The 20,174-nt window shown below is 42.2% G+C and overlaps 1 protein-coding gene across 1 annotated transcript in view; it reads right to left on the minus strand.

Moving 5' to 3' along the window:
• The window catches only part of SMC1A (structural maintenance of chromosomes 1A), a 39,888-nt gene that overhangs the window by 18,859 nt on the left and 855 nt on the right, over window positions 1-20,174 (minus strand). The window contains exons 2-17 of the mRNA XM_053579449.1: window positions 16,190-16,378; window positions 15,960-16,072; window positions 13,985-14,188; window positions 13,653-13,891; window positions 12,690-12,948; window positions 12,466-12,606; window positions 11,604-11,686; window positions 11,244-11,451; window positions 8,536-8,721; window positions 8,262-8,441; window positions 8,016-8,162; window positions 7,786-7,923; window positions 6,848-6,964; window positions 6,636-6,742; window positions 2,499-2,640; window positions 15-160 (exon numbers count right to left, since the gene is read on the minus strand). Coding sequence (XP_053435424.1) covers window positions 15-160; window positions 2,499-2,640; window positions 6,636-6,742; window positions 6,848-6,964; window positions 7,786-7,923; window positions 8,016-8,162; window positions 8,262-8,441; window positions 8,536-8,721; window positions 11,244-11,451; window positions 11,604-11,686; window positions 12,466-12,606; window positions 12,690-12,948; window positions 13,653-13,891; window positions 13,985-14,188; window positions 15,960-16,072; window positions 16,190-16,378 — 2,599 coding nt within the window. The remainder of the gene's footprint in view (window positions 1-14; window positions 161-2,498; window positions 2,641-6,635; window positions 6,743-6,847; window positions 6,965-7,785; window positions 7,924-8,015; window positions 8,163-8,261; window positions 8,442-8,535; window positions 8,722-11,243; window positions 11,452-11,603; window positions 11,687-12,465; window positions 12,607-12,689; window positions 12,949-13,652; window positions 13,892-13,984; window positions 14,189-15,959; window positions 16,073-16,189; window positions 16,379-20,174) is intronic.

The raw sequence follows: 20,174 nt of genomic DNA on the forward strand, positions 1-20,174 counted from the left end.
CTGAATCCACTCACTTGTTGGCACCCCCTAGTTTCTTACGAATCTCCTCCATCTCATGATTCTTGTCATTCACTTCCGACTTCTTGGCCAGGTGCTGATTCTTCAGGTCCTGTAGCTGGGCCATTGTCTCATCTATGATCTTCATGTGTCTCTGTTCTTCCTAGTTCCAGCAGGGGAACAGGACAAGAGGTGAAGGCTTATCCCACCTCACCTTGGGATCTTCTCCTGCTACTACTTTGCCCATCAGGCAGTTTGCTGGAGCCACTCATCAATGAGCTTTGCTTTCTCATCTAAATCACCCTTAGCCTCCTTTTATCTTTTTCTAAATTATTTGGTTGCTGTCTCTCACATATCCCTATTAATACAAGCTACATACTATAGTAAAGTTAAAAGTATAGAGAAAATATAAAGCAGGGGAAAAAATATATCACTCATAATCCTACCAGCTAGAAATAAACAATTAACATTTTAAAGTATTTCCTACCAGCATTATTTACAGATAGCTCTGCATAGTTGAGACTAGATTGTTAATTAAAATTCTTCTGACTTAATGTTATATTTGAGCGTTTTTTTCCACATCAAAACTTCTGTCATGTGCAGTGTAACATTTGATTTTTTAAACAATACTATGTACTTTCTATGAATACACAGATATGAATGTGCAAGTATTTTAAGTAAATACCTAAAAGGTCTGGAAGTATATACATTCACCCGGGATTACCTCTTGGAAGGAAGGGGACTAGGATTGAAGACTGGTCAGCCAAAGGGATTTGTAGCTTTACTTACAATATTCTGATTTTTTGTGTGTGATGCTTTATCTTAATTAATGTTCTGATTGTTTTTTAAAGGAGACTTTTGTTTTCCTTTTGATCTTAAAAATTCACATAAAGGGGATATATCTACAATTTACTCTCAAATGGCTCATAAAAATAATAAGCATATTACATAGAGAGATCCAAAAGGGAATGTGGCAACATGGTGATGACTGATGAAACCTGGTAATGGACAGATGGGAGTTCTTTGTACTATTCTTACAAATTTCTGCAAAGATGAAAATTATTTCAAAATAAAAAGTCACATAAATATATTATCCTGGATCATCTAAATGTATACCTAGTTCTGCCCTAGGATTTTACTGCTTAATTTGCAATTGCATTTAAGATTCCAGTGATACCAAAGAGCTACTTTAATTATCAGAGGTTAAAGAAGAAAACACACATGAGCAACAAACATAGACATAAAAGTCAAATGATATGTTCAAACCAGAAGAAAACCAAATCATCTCTGGAGGGGATTCTGTAAGGAACAAAGGTTTTCATAGTAATTTAAAATGAATGAGTAGGGCCAGGGGCAGTGGCTCATGCCTATAATCCTAGCGCTCTGGGAGGCTGAGGCGGGTGGACTGCCTGAGCTCACAGGTTCGAGACCAGCCTGAGACAGAGCAAGACCTCATCTCTAAAAATAGCTGGACATTGTGGTGGGCGCCTATAGTCCCAGCTACTTGGGAGGCTGAGGCAAGAGTATTGCTTAAGCCCAAGATTGAGGTTGCTATGAGCTGTGACACCATGGTACCCTACCAAGGGCTACAAAGTGAGACACTTGTGTATAAAAATAACAAGCGTAAGTGTGAGAAAATATAAGTGATCATACAATACGCGGTAGCCCAAACATGCTGAATTCAAAAAAACCGAGCTGGAGCAATCAATAGTATAGTCACACACTATGAAGTGACTAGGTTTCACCAAAACATCATCATCTGTTGCACTGAATTTATGTGGTTAATCTAAATTTTACTTTTTTTTTTTTTAGTATTTAAATGTGTAAGTTGTCTTTTCTTTTGGTTAAGTATACATGTTTTTATATATTTAAGTAACATTAAGGATTTAAGCCAACACTGGAAATCTTAGGGAATACTTTTCCTTTAGAAAGCAGTCTATGTATCACTACAATTTGAAGACCACTAAACCATCCTACTTTCCAAGGGACACTGGGTAGTTTCCAATTTGGAACTAACTATAAATAATATACTTATTGCAATAAATATCAATGTGTTTGCACAGAGCTTTGCTAGCATTTTAGATTATCTCCTAGTACTCCTTTAGATACTACTGAATTAAAGGGTATAAATGCATTCCAAAGCTTCTTAATGGACGGTGCCACACTGTATAAGAACACTGGTCTCTTGCACCATGGCTGACATTGAGCATTGTCCATTTTTCCTTTTTTAATTTTGGGGTAATGTGATAGGAAACAATTACCTTTGATTATTATTTAATTTGCATTTTCTTTGAATTTTAGTAAGGCTAAAATATTTGTGTTTATAGCCTACTTGAAACTCTTATTGAACTGTTTGTGCCACTTACTCATTTTTGCCCCTATTTAGGTCTTGGTGTTTTTCTTATTTTGATGAGAGACTGATAAATTATAGACAGTATCCTTCTGTCATTTATTTCAATTTTCTTCCCAGTTTTGGGTCTTTTTATTCCCTCCTTCCTTACCTTCTTGAGCTTTTCTATTTCATTTTCATCCTTTTTAACAGTCTGCTCCCACATGTGTACTTTATCCTGATCCTCCTTCAGTTGGTTCTTTTCAAAATCCAACTGGATGCCCAAGCGAGTCTTCTGGTTCTCAAACTCCAAACTGTGGAAGAAAGAAAAACTAGGTAGGCCCAGGGCTCAGGGACCCACAATTACTGCTGAATTTCAGTCAATACTTGGCTCGTCTACCTATATGCACATAAAACTGTCCCCTGAAGTTAGAGAAGAAAATTCCTTAGCCTGACTCTATGGACATGGCACAAGATGGGAGATTAGGCCAAACCCTAGTTACCTCCCTTTAAATACTAGAGACGCCTATGGCCTCCTAAGTTCCTAGAATCTACCAGTTATGGTAATTCTTACTCATTAAGCTTCTATGTATTTTCATATATTATCTCTAATCCTTTAATCAACAGCTCCCTAAGCAGTTATTATTATCCTAATTTTACAAATGAGGAAATTTAGGCCAAGAGGTAAAAGACTTGGCCCAGGCCACACAGCCAGCAACTGGCCCATGTGAGACTGGAACCTAGATTTAACAATAAAACTTGGAGGCAGGCACGGTAGCTCATGCCTGTAATCCTAGCACTCTGGGAGGCCGAGGTGGGTAGATTGCCCTAAGCTCACAGGTTCGAGACCAGCCTGAGCAAGAGTGAGACCCTGTCTCTAAAAACAGCTGGGCGTTGTGGCGGGCGCCTGTAGTCCCAGCTACTTAGGGGGCTGAGGCAAGAGAATCGCTTGAGCCCAAGAGTCTGAGGTCTGTGAACGAGGATGCCATGGCACTCTGCCAAGGGCAACAAAGTGAGACTGTCTAAAACAAAGAAACAAGAAAAACAGATAAAACTCAGGCTTTTTGATGTTCACCATCATTGCAATATAATACAGTGGGTTAAGAGGAGACACTCACTAATAGTATGATCTCAGGCAAGTTAGCTATACTCTCCAGGCCAGTTTCATCATCTGCAAACGTAGAAATAATAATAGTACTTACCTCAGTTATTAGGAGATTGTTTAATAAGTTAATATATATGAAGTCTTCAGAATGATACCTGTCACAAAATAACTACTCAATAAATTTTAGTTATCATCATCATTGCCAACTATACTGGTTGATATCCAGTTCATCATTGCCCAAGGGCTCTCAACCTGTGCCCCAAGATTCTAGAACCTCTTAAGGGGCAGAGCTTGGATGACACAAAAACATTGAGAAAATAATGGGTTACTGCTATTGTCTTCCTCCTTATCTCTTCAGAAACTCAGTATGTATGTAACCAGCATACACAGACACTAATAGGCCAGGCAGGGACAAATTCCAACTGCCCTCAACCCCTGTATGGTGTGACAGATGCTGCCAGATGTCACGCCAGTAGCTTAAACCTATTAGTCACTATAATCCAAATGAAACGTAATTACATCTTTAATTTTGAGCTATACACTTTTATATCTAATCTCCTAAGTATGACTCATAAAGGCCTCTGTGATGTGGCCCCTGCTGACCTCTCTACCATCCCCAGCGCTGTTTTTATGCTCCAGACATTCAAAACTACTTAGTATCCAGAACAAGGCATACTCTGTCACAGCACCAATCATGCTGTTCTCAATGCCTAGAACTCCCTTCTTCTGTTGCTGCCTGGTGGCTAAATCCTCCTCACTCTTCAGGTCTCCAGTTCATCACTCCTTGTTTTGTAAAACCTTTCCTGATGCTTCTGAGCAGGTTTAGTTTGTATTACACTTTGTTGGGTTCCTCCCCTTTTGGACTTCAGGTAGAGAACTGAGTTAATCATATCCCACAGTTCATAACACACTTGGCATTGCTGCCTGTGTAAAACCTCTCCCTAGTCCCCTTTATTTCAATCCCATTTTCCACTCTTACTATCTTCCCTACTGTGACCATGTACCCCAAAGTGACAACCACACACACATCTTTAAAAACATATCCTTATAAAGCCATTGTTTTTAGATTTACACAAATGAACATTGTTATAAATTTAATTTTTTCTGTCATCCAATACCAAGCTTATAATTTACCCATTTTATTGCCTGTAAATCCACTTGTTCTGAACTGCTATACAGTATTCCAGTCTGCATATTCAACTCATTTAACTCACACTTCCTCCAGTGATAGCTATCTACATTGCCACCAACATCTCACTACCACAAATCATGCCAAGATGAATAACCCTGCATGTGTCTCTTTGTGACCCTGTGGAAAGACTTTCTCTGGGATATATACTCATAGAGTGTGTGTGTGTTTATATATACACACACACACACACACACTCATACTACAAAAGACATATGTACACTTATTTTCACTAAATATTGCTAGATTATTTTTTTTCTGAGACAGTCTTACTCTATCACCCTGGGTAGAATGCTCTGTCATCATAGCTCACAGCAAGGTCATTGCTTGCTCTTGGCTAAGCAATCCTCTTGCCTCAGTTTTTCTATTTTTTAGTAGAGACAAGGTCTTGCTCTTGAGCAGGCTGGTCTTGAACTCCTGAGATCAAGTGATCCACCTGCCTCAGCCTTCTAGTGTTAGGATTACAGGTGTGAGCCACTGCGCCCAGCCTTCTTTTTGTTTTGTTGCAATAGGGTGTCATGCTTGTTGCCCAGGATAGAGTGCAAAAGTATCATCCTAGCTCAAGAAACCTTCCTGCCTCGGCCTCCCAAATAGCTGGGACACAGGCACGTGCTACCCACCTGATTTTTCTATCTTTTGTAGACATGAAGTCTTGCTCTGGCTGGTCTTGAACTCCTTGGCCTCCCAAAGTGATAGGATTATAGGCTTGAGCCACCATGCCCTACCCTGGAATTTTTTTTTTAGAGACAGAGCCTCACTCTGTTGCCCTGGGTAGAGTTCCACTGCATCATAGCTCACAGCAACCTGAAACTCCAGGGCTCAAGCAATTCTCTTGCCTCAGCCTCTTGAGTAGCTGAGACACAGGTGCCCACTACAATGTCCAGCTAATTTTTTTAAGAGATGGGGGTCTCTGTCTTGCTCAGGCTGACCTTGAACTACTGAGCTCAAGTGATCCACCTGCCTTGGCCTCCCAGAATGCTAGGATTACAGGAGTGTGCCACCACACCTGGCCTCTGGAATGGTTTTAATTTGTATTCCTCTGATTAAGAGATTAAATATCAATTCCTATAGTCATTAGCCATTCAAACATCTCTTTCCATGAAAGGTCATCCACATCCTTTGTCCATTTTTCTATTTGTTTTACTGTCATTGTTTTTATTTTTTCTCTTGTTGATTTGAAGTTCTATGAAAACTTATTCTGTACTTTGTATCTACCTTAATCACACTTGAAATTGTTGTTCTACCTATTTCCCTTAAGTTCCCTGCGGAAAGAAACAGCCTGATTCAATTCTACATTTCTTGAGCCTGCCTTGGAGTAAGAGAGCAATGAATACATATTTACTGTATGCGCCAAGGGCTAAATGAACGGCTGAAGCCCAGTGTCCAAGGGGTGACCTCCTTCAGCAGACTGTGCTGTATTCATCTCTGTCTTAGCTCTATGTCCCTTATCATCTACCAATACCTATCACAGGACAACCTGACAAAGTGCTCAAGGAAAGTGTGATGAACTAAAGTGTAAGGAAGGAAAAGCTTGTTTTGTTCTGGCTATTCTTTCAACCTAGAACTTTATTGCCCCAACCCCTTCTCCCTACCTGCTTGAATCACCCATCAGGATAATGACAATAAAGCTAATATTTATTGTGCTTAGTAGGTGCTAAGTATTATGCTAAATAGTTTACAAACATTATTTCATCTGATCCTCCCAACAATGCTATAAAATAGGTTATCATTATAGCATTATACATATACTGGGGCTTGTAGAAGTTATTGCCCAAGATGATGAGGTGTAGAGCTGGGATTTTAATCCAAGTAAAATCAAGTTTAAAGCTAGCACTCTTAGCCCTATACTGTGCCATACTGTTCCCCTGGTATCTTCATTCTTTAAGGCTTACTTACGATAAACTTCCAGAGCTCTTAGAGCTGGTCCCCTGCCTTATGATGGCATTTTACTTTCTAAGAATGTCAGGCTGGAGATTCAATGGCACTCCAGTCTCTTATATCAATACTTAACCTACCGTTTTTTCGCGATTTCATTTTGCCGTTTCACCTTCTCTTCCTCAAACTCCCGGATGTTGCGCACACCGATCTCCCGACAAAACTCTTCAAACACTTCATCTTCTACCTGAAGGGAGAAGCCAAGAAAGGCAGAGGCTCTTTTAGTCAGAGTCCTGCTTCCAACCCTAGTCCTGCCCTAACATATATGCTGGCATGGCTCACCCCTACCAACCTGGTTCATCTTCTCCTTCAAGTCTTTCATTTCCCTCTCTCGGCTCTGGATAATCCTCTTGATATCATTAATGCGAGGCCCGAAGTTGGCTAACTCACTCTCCAGCTTGGACTTTTCCTACAAGCAATGGGTTGAGAAAAAAAAGCAAACCAGGCTCCTTAGAGGAAAAGAGCTACCCTGACTGTACTCATCCTGTGGTCAGGAAGGGCTAGTTCTCTATACACACTGAGAATACCTAACTTAGCACCACTACCCTAGTCAAGTCTCCATATTCTCTTACTAGAGCCATCACATGGTCTCTTCCCTGGCCTCCAGTTTAGCTACTTTCAATCTACAGGGCTGGGCACACAACAAACATCATTAGTTATAGATCCATAATCCCTTATTTATAACCCGTGGGCCAGATGTTTTAGAATTCAATTCAGATTTTTTGAGTTTAGAAAAAGGTAAAATGATATACATACATATAACACCTCCAAGATGGCCTGGGGAAGCACTCAAAAATAAAACAAATTACCTAGAATAGTACCCCCACTGACAAGGACTGAAATACCTGTAGCTCCTTCAAAAGTTCAAATATTTATTGAACAAATTATGTTAATAACAGCACGTAACATTTATTAAACACTAGTCTACTTTACAGGTTAACTTACTCAATTCAATCTCTATAATGGCTCTATGAAATCAGTATTATTCTAATTCCCATTTTATAGATAAAGCTAAGAAAATTCATAGTGCAAGGTGAAGTAACTTGCCTAATGTCATATCTATGTCACAGCCAAGATCTAAAACCTTGGCTATTTGACTATGCTATGGGCTTGGTTCCCTGGACTAGGCAGGTAGGAGAGGGAGAAGAATAAGTTCCCCACCTGTAGAGAAACCTAAGCCAGGAATGTGAAGATGGTTTTTGGAAGAAAGGGATGAATACCAGGCCCCACCTGCAGATTCAGAGCTAGATGTCGTGTCTTGGTCTGTTCCAAATCACTCTGGGAGTACTTGAGCCGCATCTGTAGTCCATGGGCCTGAGACTGCACTTGACGTAGCTCTGCTTCTTTCCGTTTTGCCTTCATCTGCTCCTGAAAGGGAAAAAGAAAGAAGGCCTGGGGGTAAGATGGCCAGCTTGGGCTTAGGACCTCCACTCTTAGGAATAGCAATGCCTATGGCTTACTTTCAGCTCCTCTGTCAAGCGTTCCTTTTTCTCTTTCAACTTATCTACTGCTTTCTCATCCCAACGCCGTGCCTTGGCCTTCAGGTCACTGGCCCCACCAGAGATCACTCCTGACTTCTGGAACAGGGTTCCATCTAATGCGACTGTCTACACACAGCAGAAGAGAGGAGAAGGGGGAAAGCTGAATAGAGAAGAGGCTCCAGTACTGGGCGTGTTCAGCTCCAACCTGGGCAAGGGAATCCACACCTTATGGCGTTGGTGGCCTCCAAAGGCAATGCGGCGGGCATCTTCCACGTTGTCACAGACAAGGGCATTGCCACATGCATACTGCAGGGCCTTTTTGATATGAGGTGGCTCATAGCGAATCACATCAATCACCAGCTTGGCCCCCTTCAGCTCCCGGAGTTTCTCATCTGTAGGTTTCACCTGTGGAGAGAAACTCAGTCAGTAGCACAACATGGAGGGCAAGGAAAAGGGTATGTTTGAACATTTCTCTGACCCCATCCCCAACAAGCCTTACCTCCAGGTAGTCAAGAGGCAAGAAGGTCTCAGGCTCCCCACGCTGCTCCTTGATATACTGAATACAGTCCCGGCCTGTCTTCTCTGAGTCCACAATAATGGCATCCATGTTCTTGCCCAAAACCTTGGTTACAGCAATCTGATACTTCTTTTGTGTGGGCTGGCAGAGGTCAATGAGGCGGCCATACTGAGTAAAATAGAAAGGGAAAACTGAAGCATGAGGCTTTTGGGAGCTGGCTCAGGAATCCCCATTCCCAGCATGGAAAGAGGGTTAGACTGGAATCTGTTATTAGGAACAGTGAATGCAACTGTATTGCCTAGTGGTCAGGACAGCTCACTAGTTCTGCACTTATGTAACTCTACCCTGTCTGAATGGGAATGGACAGACAAGGAGGCACTTGCTAAACTAGTATTACTGCCTGCAGTTTAAACCAGTACAGTGGCTAATCCTAATGCCCTTCCAAAGGTGGAAAAGTTTGGGTTAAGGGGGATAAAGAAATAAATAAATGGGTTAGTGAAGGAAACCCAATATTACACTACCACTTCAAAAGAGGTTCAGAGCAAGAGATGATATTGTCTCCTAGACTCAATTATACCAGATGCCTAAAGGGGTGAACCTATATGTTTGCTGAGACTATTTCTGTTTTTGCAACCCAACAAGACCGAATGGACGCCTGCAAACCTTTGTGGCCTGGCTCTAGAAGACATTTTCATATGTTGTGACGATAGACTAATTATTAATTTACAAATGAGCTGGATTCTATTAATGTGTCAGTATCTTTCAACTTTTATGATTGTTTTTATGGAAGGGATCTATGCTTAAAGACTGAGGTAGACCATGATATTATGAAATATAAATTTGGTCCTTGATCAAAGTTCTTAAAACATAACTCCTAAAACACTTGGAATCTCAAGAGTGACCAGAGAATCTTTTGCACATTAATGAGATGACTAATGTCCGGGGGTGGGGGTGGGGGGACTAGGTAGTTTTAGGATGAAGGCTGGCCACCAGAATGAGGGAAAAGGGGCTGAAAATTGAGTTGATCAACAATGGCCAATGCCTACAAGTAAAGCCTCCATAAAACCCCCACAGGACTGGATAGGTAAACATGTGGAGATGCCTGGAGGGTGGCATGCCTGGAAGAGGGCATAGTAGCTTCACAACCCTCCTTCCATACCTCCCCCTATGCATCTCTTCCATCTGGCTATTTATCTACACTCTCTGTAATATCCATTACCATAAATCAGTAAGCAAAATGGATTCCTGAGTCCTGTGAGCTGCCCTAGTAAGTTAATCAAACCAAAGGAAGAGTTTGTGGGAACCCATTTATAGCAAGTCAGTCAGAACCACAGGCCACAACTTGGGACTTTTAATTGGCATCTGAGTGGAGGCAATCTTGTGGGACTGAGCCCTTAACCTGTGGGTTCTAATGCTATCTCTAGATAGACAATGTCAGAATTGAGTCACACTATAGGACACCCAGCTGGTGTCTGCTGGAGAACTGCTTGGGGTGTGAGAAAAAAAAAACCTACGTGTCTGGAGTCAGAAGTGAAGTGTTGTGCTGGAGGCCACCAACGCCATAAGGTGTGGATTCCCTTTGGTTTTCTTTTCTCCTATCTTATAAAAGAACACAGATAGCCCCCAGGCTATGCAGGGGTCTTCAAACTTTTTAAACAGGGGGCCAGTTCACTGTCCCTCAGACCGTTGGAGGGACAGACTATAGTTTAAAAAAAAAAAAAACTATGAACAAATTCCTATACACACTGCACATATCTTATTTTGAAATAAAAAAACAAAACGGGAACAAATACAATCACACCGCCTCATGTGGCCCGTGGGCCGCAGTTTGAGGACCCCTGCTATAGAGAAAAAGCCTATTCTGGCTCCTAAGCAATGACTCTGGGCAGTCATGTCTGAATCCCAAATCATTTTTCTAAACCTCACTTTTACCATTTCACAGACCGTTGCCACATAGGCGCTATGCCAAATACCTTATATACCTTATCTCAAATTCTCACAAGCACCTGGCTAAATAAATCTTTTACCAGTTCCCTTTTCCTATCCCCCGCAAACCAAGCATGCTTCCCTAAGAACTATCAGATAAACAGTAAGCTCTTCAAGGGCAGGGACTAAGCCTAATTCATACTTCCCTCCCTAGCAATGCTTAGAGGAATGACAGGGAATATTTGTGGAATCAAACTAAGTTGAACCCAGGGATGGGATAATTAATATTCAGGGAGGCTGGGAACTCGGGATTTTGAGAAAGAGGCCAAGAGATTAAGAGATCTGAAAAAGCCCAGGGTATCCCTAAAAGATAATGGGCTGGTTTGTACATGCCAAGGGAGCTCACATAGAAGACTGCACAGAGCTAGTTCTTGGGAGAGTAATTCCAGCCCCACAGCCCCTCCCCTGTACAAAGAGTTTCCCCACAGAGGAGTAGACACAGCAAGACAACCCCTCCGAAAAGGTGTAATTGGTGTAAGGAAAAGACCATGAGCTTAAGAGTCAGAACAAGTTGGGCTCAAACTGCAGTTTTTCCATTTATAAGCTGTGCTGCTTTGGGCAAGTCATTTAACCTCTCTAAGCCTCAGCTCCTCCAACTATAAAAATGGGATTAGCAAACCTGTCCTCACAGGGTTGTTGGGGAAAATCATGACAGTGTGTGTGGGAGTACATGCTCAGGAAATGAGTTCCCTCTCTCTTCTTACCACAGAACCAGGGTAAAGGCGCTTGATGCTTTCCATTATCTCTGCCTTACGCTGCTGCCGACTGCTCTCCTGGCGGTCGATGCGGGCATCCCCTAGCTGCTCCATCACCTGGTTCAGTTCCTTATTGATTTCATCAATACGCCGTTTGGCCATCTCCACCTCCTCTGTCAGCTCCCCCTCTAACTTCTTCTGCTCCTCTAGGGACTGCCTACAAAGTGAGGGAACATATGCATCACTCTGGCTAGTCAGAAAATATTCCCGGCTGAGAGGGACTCTGGGGGTCCAGCCTGATGAACAGCAGGACAGGCAGAGTCACAAAACAGGCCTGGAAGCAAGGGGAATGGTTGCAGATCCACATACTTGCTAGTGGTGATATATTCCTCTAGTTTTTCAATCCGCTTTTGATTTTCTTCAATCTCCCGCAGCTTCTGTTTGATCTTGGCCTGGGAAACAAATATATTCCATCACCAGGGGCTGCAAAAGTTAACTCTTAAGATCATGAGATGCAGGCTTATACCCACTGTGTGTCCACTCATCCAAGAGCCCAATGGTGCCGGATAATCTGTCACTAATGCAAGAGGTCCACTAAAAAGCAGACACAGATGGTGTTCAGTTTGAATCTGCTACCTGACAGGCGCCTCCTGAGGCTCTAGAACCTCTCAGAGGTGTTCTACCCAGCCAGGCTATCTTTCTCATCAATCACGGCGGTTCAAACCAAGGTAAAGAAAAGTTTCACGTACCTTTCAGCTCCTGTCTTCTCATCTGTAAAATGTGGGTACTCTCCACTTCATAGACTAGGGTAGGTATTGATACTAATGCCTACCACATGCTTTTAATATTCCAGACATGCAATACATGTACATATCAGTACAGTAGGCCTAGTTACTTATGCTGACCACCTCCATATGTTGACCAGTTTGTTATAGTCCCTTGGGTGGTCAACTTAAAAAGATTCTACTATATATTTGATAACAATGTACATTTTAGAGTTAGACTGCCCAGGTTCATATCCTAGTTCAGCTACTTAATGATGCAATAAATGCTTGAAAGATATTATTCAGCTATTGTCATTATTGCTAAGACCATCACTATGGGGTTAAGTATTCTTTATCCAAAATGCTTAAGAACAAATTTTTTTCAGATTTTGGAATTTTGAGGGGATGATCAACCTACTTTTCCTTTTCTCTGTACCATCATTGCTAATCTTGTAATTCTTGCCCACCTCTGTCTCTACTTTCTTCCGCTCTTCTAGATCCAGACGGTCTTGATCAGCTTTCTGGTCTCTATTGAATTTCTCGAGCTCCTGGGCCAAGGTAGCTGCTCTCTTGCTGGCTTCTTCTTTCAAGCGGTGGTACTTCTTCACCTGTGTTAGGGACAAGGAAGGGGGATAGATATGACCAAGTTAGCCTAGTTATCTCCTCTCCACCAACCCCTTCCAGGGTTTACCTGATTCTCCTCTAAGGTCAAGTCTCTGCCCTGACTCTGACTCTCTTCTTCCATTCGTTCTTCAAATTCCTGCCGGGCCTTCTCCACTGACAGCATCTCCTTCTCCAGCTCATCCATGTCACCTTTACGCTTCTTGTAGTGTTTCTGAGCATTCTGCAGAGATTTCTTGGCTGCTTCCAGCTTCTTAATTTTATGGGAGGTATTCTCCTTGGCTTTGATGTATTGAGGCCGCTTCTGATTCAGCTCTGAATCCTTTTCCCTTTTACCAGAAGGGAGGAGGAAACCAAATTAGCACTATGGAATAAGGGAGGGTTGGCAGGCTTTTTACTCAAAGAAAGGGGGAAGCTTCAGCTCCTGAGCCAGCCTCAGTGAATTAAGGGGCAGTAGTAGTAGTAGTAGTACTGACTACTAGTAGTCAGTAGTATTCTGACTACTCCTCGGAACCTACCCTGTTTCCCGGAAAATAAGACAGTGTCTTATTTTAAGGTGTGCTCCCAAAGATGCGCTAGGTCTTATTTTCAGGGGACGTCTTATCTTTCCTGTAAGTAGGTCTTATTTTCGGAGGATGTCTTATTTTCGGGGAAATGGTATGGCAGGCTGCAATTCCAGCCACTCTACAAGGGAAAACTACCACTACTGTCTCAACCTCACACAAGCCAGGACCCTAATTAACAGCTCCCAAGAACACCTTGTGTTTACTTAGTTGTCTGATCTAACCTTTAGAAATTCTTATCCTCTTTCAACTTCTCAGCCTCTTCTGAACACCTATTTACCCAGAGCCTGAGTACTTAAATATTACATTTGTCCAAAATGCAAGTTAAGAAATATGCCTGGTTCTGGCCAAAGAAGTCAAGAGGAAAACAGAAACTAGTAAGGGCACTAGATTCTAGGCTCAGAGAATCCCCAAGGAATAGAAAAGTGTCTTGGTTTCCCACAAAGTACAGGTTTAGGTCAGCCCCTTACTTGATCTCTTTCTCAATCTGTTGCTGTTCCCGCATCATTTTGCCCAGTTCCTTCTTCTTCTCCTTCAGCTCATCCTCTACCTTGTCCATTCGCTTCTTATCCTTCTCAATCTCTTTGTTCTTAGAGGCTAGTTCCTTGTTGAGCTTTTCAATTTCCACTTCATTATGGTAAAGCTTAAAAAGTTGCAGCTGTACCTGAGCTCGTACCACCTCATCCTTCAGGCGCTGGTAGCGATCAGCCTGTACAAACATGGGAATAGGGGTAGGGGTGCATTAGTAAGGCACTGGCTCCATCCTGGCTTCTCAGAGCCAAAAGGCAGCCTGGCCACCAACCTCTTCCTTCTCCTGTTTGGCCTCCTTGCGTTCAGCTGCAATGTTTTTCTTGCGATGGTAATTAAACTGTGTGTCCTCTTCAGCCTTCACCATTTCCTTCTTTCGCTTATCATATTCCTGGGCTAGCTCCCCAGAGCGACTGATCTCTTCAAAGAGAGCAGTCCTTTCTTTTGGGTTCTTCATGGCAATAGATTCCACAGCACCCTAGTAAAGGTCAAAATTCTCTCCCAGTTAGATCCAGCCAGCCCAGTTCTCCTTACCTACTTCTACTCATTCATCCAGAAAAAATTCACTGGCCCCTACCCCTCCACTGGGTGTCACATTTCACACTGGACTTTGAGAACACATTCCCTGCCTTTTAAAAATTAATTATTTATTTGGAGACAGAAGAATCTCACTTCATCACCCTGGGTAAAGTGCCGTAGCATCACAGCTCACAGCAACCTCAAACTCTTAGGCTGAAGTGATCCTCTTGCCTCAGACTCACAAGTAGTTGGGATTACAGGTGTCTGCAATAACATCCAGCTAATTTTTCTATTTTTTAATTAGAGACAGGGGGTCTCGCTCTTGCTTAAGCTGGTCTCAAACTCCTGAGCTCAAGCAATCTACCTGTCTCAGATTCCCAGAGTGCTAGGATCACAGGCATCAGCCACTACGCCCAGCCATATTCTCTGCCTTTTGAGAACACAGGGAACCAAAGAGACAGACACAAAGACAACACAGTGTGTTATATGTAGTGACAGAAGCAGCACAGAAAAAGGGCTATATAAAGCTTGGTGTAGGAAATGTGTAAGAATGTCTACCTGGGACTTCACCTAATAAATGCAAACAGTGTAACCTAATTCTTTGTACCCTCAATGAACCTGAAACAATAAAAAAAAAAAAAATGTCTACCTGGGAAGGCTTCCCAAAAGTGACTGAGTTTGGATGATTGGGGAAAATCAAGAAGATAAAAACAGAAAAGGTTATTTCACACAGAAGAAAAATTAATAAGTAAAGGCCTGCAGGCCACAGAAAGCAAGTGAATTTGGAGAACCATAAATCAGTGGTTTTCAACCTGTGGGTCGCGACCCCTTTTTAACAATGAAAATACACTGTGGCATTAGGAAGGTTGAGAACTATTGCCATAAATGGTTTAATTAGGCTGAAGTGTAAAGCTATACAGGAAGAACATTGGCAGATAAGGCTAATTAAGGTGGGCAGGAACCAAACGATGGTGTTTTCTGAATGACAGACTTAGGAGTATATATTTCATGCTAAGGCAGTAGGTCCCAAACTTCAGCAGGCATCCTAGTAATCTGCAGAGCTTAGTAAAACACAAACTTTTATGCCCTACCCCATAGCTTCTTCCAAGCCCCAGGTCTGGGCTGGGGCCTAAGAATGTACATTTCTAACATGTTCCTGGATGATGATATTGCTGGTCTGGAGATTACAGTTTAAGAACCACCATTATGGCTTAGCACCCATAGCTCAGCAGTTAGGGCACCGGCCACACGCACTGGGACTGGTAAGTTCAAACACGGCTGAGCCTGTTAAACAAATAATAAACAAAAAATAGCTGGGCATTGTGGTGGGTGCCTGTAGTTCCAGCTACAGGGGAGGCTGAGGCAAGAGAATCACCTGAGCCCAATAGTTTGAGGTTGCTGTGAGCTGTGACACCACTGCACTCCACCAAGGGCAACAAAGTAAGACTCTGTCTCAAAATAAAACAAACAAACAAACAAAAAAAACCCCCACCATTGTAAGGCAAATACTTTAAGGAAAAAAAGGGAGAGAAACAGATTTCTGTCCTCATAAGATCAACCTGGCCTAGATGAACCAGAAGGGCCCCAATTAGAATCAGGAAGTCCAGTGAGCAAGGTGCTACATTAGTTAAGAGAAGCAATTATGATGCCTAAGATGGAAGCTGGCCCAGTGAGGGATGGGACAAGGTCTAGTAAAAAGCATACAGCCAATAACTTAAAAAAATGCTCACCTGGAAGACAAGGAAGTTTCGAGCTTTGATGAGAATACCCAACTTCTCTAATTCCTCACTGTACTCATGTAGCTGGACTACTTTGTTGTTTATCTTGTACTCTGAGGAACCTCCTATAAGACAATGCATGAATGAGTCAGTAAGAATCTGGCCTCCCTCCTATCCTAGTCAACTAGCCTAGCCATGTCCTAGGACCTTGCAAAGAGAGCCTTCTGGTCGGCCTCACCCACCTACAATGACACGGGCGAAGGTACGGTCTTCAGCACCCTCTTCAGAGTAGACCATGCTGACAAAGGCCCGGTTGGCAGCTGGCTTGCCCACAGGAGCTCCATGGATAAGGTCCCGGAGAGTCTTTACCCGTAGGTTGCTGGTTTTTTCACCTAGCACAAAGCTGATGGCATCCATGAGATTTGACTTACCTAAGGGAAGATGAAACAAAGTAGAAAAAGGAACAGGAATGTCCCCAAATCACTTAGTGCTCACACTGATGGGAAGAGAGAATACTCCTTTCACTCTCATAAAGACTGGGCCAAACCAAAGCTCTGGGCCAAAGGCTTAGGAAAAACAGTCCTCTTGTAGTTATTACTTATACCAGCCAAACACTAGAACTCAATCTAAGAAAATGGTATATTCACAGAACAGATTATTCTATAGCCTTTAATGACATGGACAAAAACCCACAATAGGTGAAACAAACAGGATACACAATTCTGTATAGGTTATTTCAACCATGTTAGAAAAACAAAAACAAAAAATGAGCTGGGCCAGGTGCAGTGACTCATGATTATAATCCTAGCACTTTAGGAGGTTGAGAAGGGAGGATCACTTGAGGCCAAGAGTTCAAAACTAAGCCTGGGCAACATAGACCCTGTCTCTATACACACACACACACACACACACACACACCAAGTTTTGTCTAGCACACTGGTGTGCACCTGTAGTCCCAGTTACTTGGGAGGCTAAAGTAGAAAGATGGCTTGAACCCAAGAGTTTCAGGCTATAGTGAGCTATGATCTTGCCACTGCTCTACTCTCCAACTTCAGACAAAGAGTGAAAACCTGTCTCAATGGGAGTTGTATTTTAGTGGGAATAGTTTCAGCTTTGCAAGATGAAAAAGTTCTGAAGATAAGTTACACAACAATGTGAATATACAGTAGAACCTCTGTAAGTTGACCACCCATGGGACTATAACAAACTGGTCAACATACAGAGATGGTAAACATAAGGAACTAGGCCTATCGTACTGATACGTAATGTGGTGCATGTCCAGTCTATGAAAATTAGGTCAACTTAAGGAGGTCAATGGAGGTGGTTAACTATGGAGGTTCTACTGTATTTAGCACTACTGAACTGTATACTTAGAAATGGTTTACTTTTTTATTATTAAATCATTTGTACATAGATCATAAATACATTTATGCCATTATGGGATTCAATGTGTTGATTATTTGTACAAACTGGAGTGCTTACATCCTACTAAACAACATAGCCTTCACCTCTTTTACACAATTACAGGATTAAGACATTTGTGTTCTACACCTGATAGATCCAACTTGTACTTGCAATATGCTCCATAGGTGTGGTCCCCCTACCAACCCTCCCTCTATCGACCCACCCCCCTCCCTTCCCCTCCTCTTCCCTCCTTTATTCTAGGCTATAGTTGTGTTTCATTTATCATATGCTTGTGTGAGTGATTGTAAATTGGTTTCACTGAGTACATTGGATATTTTTTTTTTTCCATTCCTGAGATACTTCACTAAGAAGAATATTTTCCACAATCTAAAAACAAAAAGGGTATAGTAGTGTTGAGGGGCATGGTGGCTTACATCTGCAATTCTCGTACTCTGGGAGGCTGTGGGAGGATCACTTGAGGTCAAGCGTTCAAGGCCAGTCTGAGCAAGACCGTGTCTCTACAAAAAATATAAAATCAACCAGGCATGGTGGCACACACCTGCACTGTCAGCTAGAAGTTTGAGGTTGCAGTGAGTTATAATGACACTACTGCACTCTAGCCTGGGCAATACAAACTCTAGCTCGGGGGTGGGGGGGGATTAAAAAAAAGCAGCCCAAGTCCAACAGGTAAGATTCCAATCTTAGTTTCACTTCTTAGCTGGGCTTCCATTCCCTTGCTTGTAAAAAATGAAAAACCAAAACTCAGAAGTCTAAAAAAATGCTTGGCACATAATTCTCTGTTGGAGTGGCAGAAGCACTAACTTTGAAGTATGACAGGCATGGGTTCTGATCCTGGCTCTGAGAACCATGGACAAGTCATCACACCTCTCTGCCTCAGTCTTCTTATCCATAAAAAAAGTTAATGGCATTTCTTTCCTAATGGCATTTCTTTTTTACTTTTTCCAAAAAAAGTAAATGGCATTTCATTTGCCTAATACAAATGGCATTTGTATTTATTGGGACAAATGTAAGGGGTCCCAATAAATACAGTACCTGTTACATAGTAAATGCTTAATAAATGAGTCCTATCCTAACACAAGTTCTGGACTTTTAGCTTTTGTCTCCCTCATCACAGCAGGACTAGTATATCCTGCAGACCATGCTTTTAGGTACCATTTCCCAAACTTCAGGCTTCTATGATATCCAGGGATGACAAGAATATCTCACAACCACAGGCCTCTCTAGTCACAACCGCATTAAATTTTGTAAACGTTTTTTACAATATTGGTAATAGTGGTAATCCTAGCAGTAGAACCTCTGTAAGCTGACCACCCAAGGGAGTGTAAAAATCTGGTCAACATAAGAAACCAGACTTACTATTATACTGATATGTACATGTGGTATGTGTTCAGCCTACGAAAATCAGGTCAAGTTAAGGATTTAGTCAATGTAAGAAGATGTTAACTATGGAGGTTTTACTGTATATATTAAGGGCTGAACACAGACAAAATGTTTGAAGGAATGTCTTTTTTTTTTTTGAGACAGAGTCTTATTATATCACCCTTGGTAGAGTGCCATGGCGCTACAGCTCACAGCAACCTCATGCTCTTGGGCTTAAGTGATTCTCTTGCCTCAGCCTCCCAAGTAGCTGGGACTACAGGTGCCCACCACAATGCCCGGCTATTTTTTGTTGCAGCTGTCATTGTTGGTAAGCTAGCCCAGGCCAGATTCAAACCTGCTAACTTCGGTGTATGTGGCTGGTGCCATAACCACTATGCTACGGGCACTGAGCCTGAAGGAATATCTTCTTTAAGACACTCATAAACCAGTGATGAAGATACAAAAACATAACACCACGAATACAAGACAGATGAAAATAAACATTAATGTGTACTGTCTATTGTGTGCCAGAAAGGAAGAGCAATTTACTGAGGGCAATCAAGGAATGTCTCATCAAGGTGGGCCTTGAAGAACAGGAGCCCTGGGACAGGGTGCTTGTCAGGCCACAAACCTTTGCACAACAACTGTGTATACAAATCTACCAATGCTGAGGGGAATGAATGCCAAGAGGTACATTCTGATTCTTTCCACAGGGGACTACTACATCAAAACCCTAAGAAACTGAGTGGACTCCAAGCATTAGCCCTCCAGGCCAGAGGTTCTCAAATGAGGTAGGTGGGAGGGCTATTTTGCTCCATCTCCGAAGACATTTGGTAATGTTGAGACATTTTAGTGTCCTCCCTGGGGAGTGGGGGTACTACTGTGTCATCTAGTGAGTAGAAGCCAGGGGTGCTCTTAAACATCCTACAATGCATAGAACAGATCCCACAGCAAAGAATTATTTCACTGGAAATGTTAACAGTGCCACTGTTGAGAAGACTCTAAGCAAGACATTCAGTATGAGCTATTTCAGCAAGGGCAGCTTCCCGGGCTAGGAATGATTCAGCTAGAATATTTCTGGAGTGGAAGAATACAGCAGGATTCCAAGTGGACCACTTCTAGGGGCAGGTAAGAGGAATCCCTGGTGTATCGTTTAGAGATGGGAAGTTAAGATATGAAATAGAGGCTTTATCTGATCATCCATTCTAAAGACACCACCCAAGTCACTCTATCAAATCAACCTGTCTCATTTCTTGCAGAGCACTTACGACAGCCTGAAGTTACCTTATTTTCTCCTTTTTTCCCCCAGGAAGGAAGGTGATCATCAACCCCCTCGAAAGTAAGCTCCCTGTGAGTATGGAGTTGGCTTACTCTATTCTCTACTGTTTCCACAACTTGAAATTGAACAACTGAAAAACTATAAGCATTCAACAAATTTGTTAA

This window comes from Nycticebus coucang, chromosome X (assembly GCF_027406575.1).
Source record: "Nycticebus coucang isolate mNycCou1 chromosome X, mNycCou1.pri, whole genome shotgun sequence".
Taxonomy (NCBI): Eukaryota; Metazoa; Chordata; class Mammalia; order Primates; family Lorisidae; genus Nycticebus; species Nycticebus coucang.